Source organism: Otolemur garnettii, unplaced genomic scaffold (assembly GCF_000181295.1).
Source record: "Otolemur garnettii isolate 467f Iridium unplaced genomic scaffold, OtoGar3 scaffold00112, whole genome shotgun sequence".
Taxonomy (NCBI): Eukaryota; Metazoa; Chordata; class Mammalia; order Primates; family Galagidae; genus Otolemur; species Otolemur garnettii.
This window is the reverse complement of record NW_003852507.1, coordinates 13,502-21,071: the sequence shown is the minus strand read 5'-3', so window position 1 is coordinate 21,071 and position 7,570 is coordinate 13,502. Positions and strand designations below refer to the sequence as shown.

General features: G+C 42.6%; 1 protein-coding gene across 1 annotated transcript in view; it reads right to left on the bottom strand.

Annotated features, from left to right (window-relative positions):
* Positions 1-1,282: 1,282 nt before the first annotated feature.
* LOC100942953 (sodium-dependent serotonin transporter) overlaps positions 1,283-7,570 on the bottom strand; it is a gene marked incomplete at its 5' end in the record, with an annotated part of 17,502 nt that continues 11,214 nt past the window's right edge. Inside the window, 2 exons of the mRNA XM_012809719.1 lie at positions 1,283-1,357; positions 5,806-5,973. Of these exons, the coding sequence (XP_012665173.1) occupies positions 1,283-1,357; positions 5,806-5,973 (243 nt within the window). The remainder of the gene's footprint in view (positions 1,358-5,805; positions 5,974-7,570) is intronic.

Genomic DNA, 7,570 nt, shown 5'->3' with positions numbered 1-7,570 from the left:
CTTTGGTGTATTTGGCCAGTGCCCTAACCACTGAGATACCAGCACCAAGTCAATTTTTCTATTTTTAGTAGAAATGCAGTCTCACTCTTGCTCAGGCTGGTCTCGAACTCCTGAATTCAAGCAATCACCTACCTTGGCCTTCTAGAGTGCTAGAATTAGAGGGGTAAGCCATGGCACCCAACTACTTAGACTCAGTCTTGAAAATTATCTGGAGGGTTCACAATCATGATTACCAGCAAGGTCTAGACTGAAGAGGAAGTCCATTTAAGGCTAACCCAGACTCTCCACAATTGATTTTGGAGTGAGGGTGACCTTAGTTTAGGTTAGAGTGCCAGAGCTATATACCCTCGGGCTAAGTGAGAATTGGATTTACCCTCTTTACAAAGTAAAGTAACCAGAACAAACTCAAGTTATTTTAAGTAGACTCAGCTTAAACCAGATGGCCAGCTGAACACTGAAGGTGCATGTGTCAAGACCCATCTTCAAAGTCAAGCCACAGTGACTAACAAAACAGGCGAGATTTGCCTGTAAATATTATCCTGAATGATTAGGAAAGAGAGACGAGAAGACAGCAATGAAGTGCAACAAATGCCAAAGGCTGGCCCATAAAGGAAGGTATTTGGGTGAATGTAATATCACTAGAAAAGGAAAAGGTAGCAGAGTGTGTGGCAGGAATTGTATCCCTCAATAACAAACATACGTACACGTTTGAGTAGGTGGAATTTGTTAATGTAAGAAAAATTAGGAGTTTGTAATGAGCTCAAAGTACTGGAATAGAGAATACAGTGCAACAACAATATATACACAGACACACATGCTCACATGTTTACATTATTTTTCAGTTTAGCTTCTTACATCTTTTCCTGACTTCATAGCAGCACACAGGTTACAGGGTTGTAGGAGAAGCAAATAGATGTCAGACACCAGTGATCATACCAAGAAATGATACAGGGGACTTTCACAGACTGGATTCTAAACCTAATCCCAATGGATAGGGTGGTTTCCATCACCTCCATACACATCCTCACATGTCCAAAATAGGCCAGTGTAGCTGTATCACACTCTAACATGGTAGTATGTCCAGGAGATTTCATGAAAAGTTGCTAGAGGCCATAAGAGTCTGGGCACCGTAGTTTCGTAGGACAAAGTCTATGGAGAAGGCCTTTCCATTGTCAGGCTTAGCTGGAAACTCATTCACTTAGAGGGAAGAGGTGAGGCATGACTTGTCAGAACTGAAGAAAGAGATTGTTGGGAAGCCTTTTCTCTGTCACTGACAAGTGTGTTACACAACATTCAAGCGGATGTCCCCGCAGGGAATTTCTGTTGGTGTTTCTGGAGTGATACTTTTAATAATGCGCTGTTGGGAAGAAAATACAATATTATAAATTTTCTTGTAATTTCATATACTTGCACAAATATTTCAACATTCACATTAAAGCTTTAATATCATTCTAATAACATTTAATAGCTGGAATAGTCTCATTGGCCTTCCTTGAGAAAGGAATTCTCTATTCTAAAATATGGATAAAAATGGTAGATTCAGGACCTATAAGAACCTGTAAGCTAAGAAAATCATTTTAACACCAATTAGAGAAAAGGATGAAGCCTTCCATAGAATCTCTGCTGTCCTATAAAATGCCTTTGAATAACTTAGGAAAAGGTACCCTTTTCTCTGGACAGAGGGAAACATCGGCAGCCACACAGGGCTTGGGGACCAGAGTGAGTGCTGGATTTGACACACATGCACCCCGCCCCACCATTAGTCAGGCTCCTTGTGCCTTGTGCCATCAGCCACTATAACAGTCAGGATGTTACTGATTTAACGAATCCACTTGTAAGGCAGTCCTGGTTCATACAAGAATATATATTATCACATAATTTTAAAAGATGCGACCATTTAAATCATCACTTCTAATACAATCTCATGTTAATGTAGCACTTACCCCGGAGAAGAGAGTGAGAATTTCTACTATAGAAACAACTGAGGTACACAGAAGTGCTTAAGACAGATCTGAAATATGCCTGGGCTTAGGTGTGAAATATACAACCTGTCTTGTAAAACTTAGCATCAGAGGGACATGAAGCAGCTGAGGTATGGAGACGGAAACATTAGCAGCACTGCAGAGGCCCTGAAAACTCTTGACCAAAAGTCTTCTTAGGTGCAGCTCTGCTACTGTCCCTTTCATTTTGGAAAGTATGGAGTCCCCTTTAAGCTTTTCTTTATTGTTCTTTAGGGATTGTGGCCTATGAATTTTAAAAGTTTCAGGCTCGGCGCCTATAGCTCAACCGGCTAAGGCGCCAGCCACCTACACCTAAGGTGGCGGGTTCGAATCCCCAGCCCGGACCCGCCAAACAACAATGACGGCTGCAACCAAAAAATAGCCGGGCGTTGTGGCGGGCGCCTGTGGTCCCAGCTACTTGGGAGGCGGAGGCAGGAGACTCGCTTGAGCCCAGGAGTTGGAGGTTGCTATGAGCTGTAATGCCAAGGCACGCTACCCAGGGGGAGAGCTTGAGGCTCTGTCTCAAAAAAAAAAAAAAAAAAAAGTTTCAGCTCTGCAATTAATGAAACTCACAAATTTTTACATTTTGTGTTCCTCAGGACTTTAGTATCTGAGGAGTGAACTCTCACACCATCAAACCTAAAAAGGAGCTATCACAGTGCTCACAAGCTACCAGGACATATCAAGTCACTGAATGCAAAATTTTAGGAACCATTCCTCCCCATAGATAAACATGTAAACTATAACTGATTAATGGGAATTAACTGAGAATTATGTCATGCTAACCAGGAACTAGTTAGCAGAGACCAGAGACCACTACAACTAGCCTTAAGCGTAGGTATGATGTGCAGAGACAGATCACTGAGGTGTAGGGTGGGGGCCAGACCAGCATTAAACAGCATTACAAAGTAAAATTCTTAGCTCTTGTGCCCTGACCTGCCCAGGATGGCTGCTTATGGCCCCAAATACCAGGCTCACTTTTGTTCTGGCACCATCCTAGTTGCCAGACTACTGTTGTTTTCAAAATTAGCCAAGCCTTGGCCTTCTGTAAGATGATAACCAGTTAATCTAGAAAAAGGATCACTGTTGATATCTTCATAAATGTGTACTCATTAGGACTGTCTTCCAGTATCTTTGTCATGTTATTAGTGGTTTCTGTGATCGAAGCCAGTGGATGACTGCAACCTTGAGATGTCTAGGCTACAGGTACATGTGATAGCCTCCAAATTATACCAGTAAGTGGTGGCTCACTCCACAAACTCCAACTTTTTATATCGCCAGGGTCCAAAACAGTTAAGAACTTACCCTTCTCTTAGCCTTTTCTTTTTTTTTTTTAACCAGACCAAAATTTCAGATAAGGTCTCCCAATTCATGGAATGTTACAGATTATCGAGTTTGGTATTCACAAAGAACTATAAATAATTCTAGGCCCTTGGGGTGCTTAGCAAAAAAACACGGCCTGCTTTATCTCCCTCAGCAATTTAGCATGCAGATGGGCAAATTAAAGTTTTTTGAGAAATTCTGTAGTAAAGAAACCCATTCAACTTGACTTAATCTGGTATTCTCCAAAAATTATCCGATTATCCTTTTTCCCCAGCAGTAAAACCTATTGAAATCTCATGGAACTACTTACAACACACTTTGGGAAATGTTAATATAGTCCAGCAAGCGTATTTTAACAATAAGGAAACTGAGGCCTAGCAAAGGAGGAGTAATTTCCCATAGCTGACTAGGGCTTCTTCCTCACAGTCCTCTTTGACAGCATGTGTCATACTGTTCCTGAAAACCCACTGCTCCCCAGCTGGTGGCCTGCGCTGAAGATGGCTGGATAATTCTTACCTCTACTGTTAACAGAGCTGAGCTGTGTTACTTACATACCTTCAGGGGGCATTCCCATGTGACCAACTGGGGGGATTTGCAAGAAAGATGACCAAGATTTGAGATGCAGTCTGTGACTAAAGAATACTGACATTTATTAACCTAAATAGTTCCCATCCCAGCCCTTGGCCTCTGGGTTTGAAACAACAGAGCTTAGGGATCACGACAACTGCCATAAAGGACAACCTGAAGGAATGACTTCAATCCTCTGGGTCTGAGAGTGTACTACAAGCAATAACAGGTATAAGGCTCTTTAGGAAGAATGAGGTCATGTTAGGGCTAGTTGGGTGAAAGAACTTAGCAACTGCAGAATTCTTCTCACCTAGAATTCAAATCGTTTTCCTATTTGGAAAAAGAAATGAACCCAGGTAAGAGCTGACGTTTAATTGCCTCTGTTCTCTTGCTTCTCATTTCTTATGTTTTAGGAAGATTCATATGACAGTCTCATGTCTGAGTTTTCTTGTAAGAGCCCACCTCCATTCTCAGGCCATCATAGATTACTGTCCCTTCCAACTTTCCCCAAACACCACCCTTCACCTTTGGGCTTGGCCCCTGAAAAAGCACCAACTATGAACGTGTGAGTGGCCACTTCCTCAGGTTCTTCTGTCATTACACCCTATTCCTGTGGCAAGAAATACAATCAAACAAGTAAGAACTGAGGCATTTTAAAATCTGGTAATATGAAGCATGACACTGCCAGGAATCCTGGTGGCTACACCACTGACTATGGCAGCATGGGAGGGAAAGTGGCTACTCATCTCTCTCTAACCTCTAGCACCAATTTCTACTTTAGCAAACCCTGAGGACAAGAGGGAAACTGAATATAAAAGTGAAAAGAACAGTGGAGCAAGGAATCAGAAGACCTGGGTTCTGTCCTTGGACAAACCACTGAACTAAGGAAACTGAGCAGAATAATTTCCAGCTTCTGTGTCCTTGTCCGCTAATAATACCTGCTCCCCTCCACCTGCCAAGGTATTTTGATAACAAAATGAGATAATCTACATGCTGGTGCTTTGAAAAGTATATACGCTTATACAAATTGGAAAGTACTGTTATCAAAGTTTCTACAGCACATTCATTACTGAAATGAATCTTACTATGATGGCAAAAAACTTTTACTCCATTGGCTTGAACTAAAACTACAATATTACTTACCAATTTTTGAGCTAAAACTGATATTGTTGTAATATCCTTATTTTGAGATGGTTTTCAAAATAGCACTTATCACATTGTGGTTATAAAAATGACCATGGACATTCTCCACTTAAAATGTGTGTATCGGCTCGGCGCCTGTGGCTCAAGCGGCTAAGGCGCCAGCCACATACGCCTAAGGTGGCGGGTTCGAATCCCCAGCCCAGGCCCGCCAAACAACAATAATGGCTGCATCTCCAACCAAAAAATGGCCAGGCGTTGTGGCGGGCGCCTGTAGTCCCAGCTACTTGGGAGGCTGAGGCAGGAGACTCGCTTGAGCCCAGGAGTTGGAGGTTGCTGTGAGCGTGATGCCATGGCACTCTACCCAAGGGGATGGCTTGAGGCTCCGTCTCAAAAAAGAAAACAAAAAAAAATGTGTGTATCGCTCCAGACAGCACCGATCTGATGTCCACTCCCAATGGCCAAGTAAGAGGCAAAGTAGTAATCTGATAAGTTTGAAAAGCTATACACAGCCCAAGATGAAGGCTGTGGGGCACCCAAAAGATCAGCTCACTCTTTTGCCATTGTATTTGAGACTTTGGGAGATGCCTTCAGAAGATAGTGGCAGCCAGTAGAGGTCTAGACCATGATACAGATATATAAATACATAAAGTTGAGAGCCTCTTGGTGAATTTCATGTGGTTGACTTACCTCTTTTGAATACAGCATAACAAAAGAATCCCTTTCTCCCAAAACAGTAGCCTAAATACACACACATACACACACAAACACATACCTCCTTAAATGTCCCTGGAGTGATAATCAGCCGATAAGCTATGTATGTGGGGATACAGATGACAGATGAAGTTCCTATGCAGTACCCCAGGATGATACTCCAGTGCGGATAATTATAATGGAAAAGTCGTAGCTGTGGCGGGCTCATCAAAAAACTGCAAAGGATGAACTAAAACAGAAATTCCAAGAAACATTAAATATCTTAATAATATCCACGCAGATAGCTCTGACAAGTAGCAAATGAGAAAGGTAAGATACTTTGGGGAAATTCTCCAAATATGCTATATCCTAATTTGAAATCTGACACACAAAATTACCAATTTCTCTACCCAAGCTGCAAGAATAAAACAGCCAGGTGCTTTGCTTGCCTTTCTCCCCCACCCCCATCCCTACAGTGGGGATATTATAGCATCCCTACAGTTAGGGAAGTTAACAGCACCCTCTTCAATGCAGTCCACTGTCAAGGAAAAAAGATTGCACTGAGAGTGGTCTGAGCCCAGACTTGCCAGAAAGCCGCGGAATAAACTGAGTGACCTCTCCACAACCCTTCCAGACCTGGGGCTTCCTACTTCTCTCTGCTTTGTTTTCATTCCCATGCATTTCTCAGTTGTGACTGGTTTTGGTCAGATTAAAAGTGCCTTGTGTCCAAGGAAGATAGTAAGGTTCTCAAGACCTGGAGAGGACTTGGGCTTCTGGGTATGTGTTCTTTTTCCCCTTTCCTTGAGCTCCCTGCTTTCTGCATTGAGCTCTATAGCCTGGGGTTTCAACAAGGATGGCTCTGCCAAGATGCATTTCAGCAAGTCCTCATAATGAAAGGCATTACGGAAGGAAAGCAGCAGCTTAATACACTTGCCACTTGAAAATTCTGTGAAAATTTTGAACAAGAAAAATTCCATGGTGCGCTCCCACCACCCAGCTTATGAGTTTTCTTATTTCGGTTTGGTTTCTAGAGAGTGTAAATATCAGTTTTTGCCTAGTAACCACTGTGCCGAAATTGTTATTGCCCTTGATTTAATTTTATTATTTCACAGTCATAAAGAAGACAGTAATGTAAATTATTTGTGTGGTTAAACATCTATTTATATCTTTTTTTCTTTGTCTGCAGGTAATAAAATGGGAAATTATTAAATACACATCCATCTTCTGAGCAGTGTTATCCTAAGTCCAGGAGGAAGCCTTCAAAACAGGAGCCTATTCAATTGCAAATCCTTCTCCCGACCTATTCTCCCCATCCCCAGACCCAGCGACTAAGGAAGATCCTTTTGGAATGGGGAAGGACAGGGTCTCGTTAGGGGCCATCCCTGCCACAGCTTGTCTTATCTTGATGGCGGGTATGTGGAGTCATCTCAGCCAGGGAGGGCTCTTGTTGCAGCAAGCGCCACTTCAGAAACCCCTGACACGCCCTGGCCTCTCCCTGCTCATACACGTTTTCTTTTTTTGTAACTTGGCTTCAGTGAAAAAGAGTATTTTTAGTAAGCTACTTGTTGTTTACCTAAAGCAGTCTTAAAAAGCCCAGAGCAGGGGATCTGTTAAGTAAACCTAGAAGTGGAAGACAGATTTTCCTCCTCTTAATTGGGCACTAGAGCACTTGCCTTTAGAGGAGGTGAGTAAAGCAAACATCATGAGAGTTATGAGTAATGCGCCTGAGCCCAAATCTATACATGGGCTTTGCTGGGCAAGGAAACCCATTGAGTGTGCGCCAAGAGCTGACGACCAGAGAGTCACAGAAATGAACACTGCGAAAGCCTCAGGGCCAGGACTAGGTG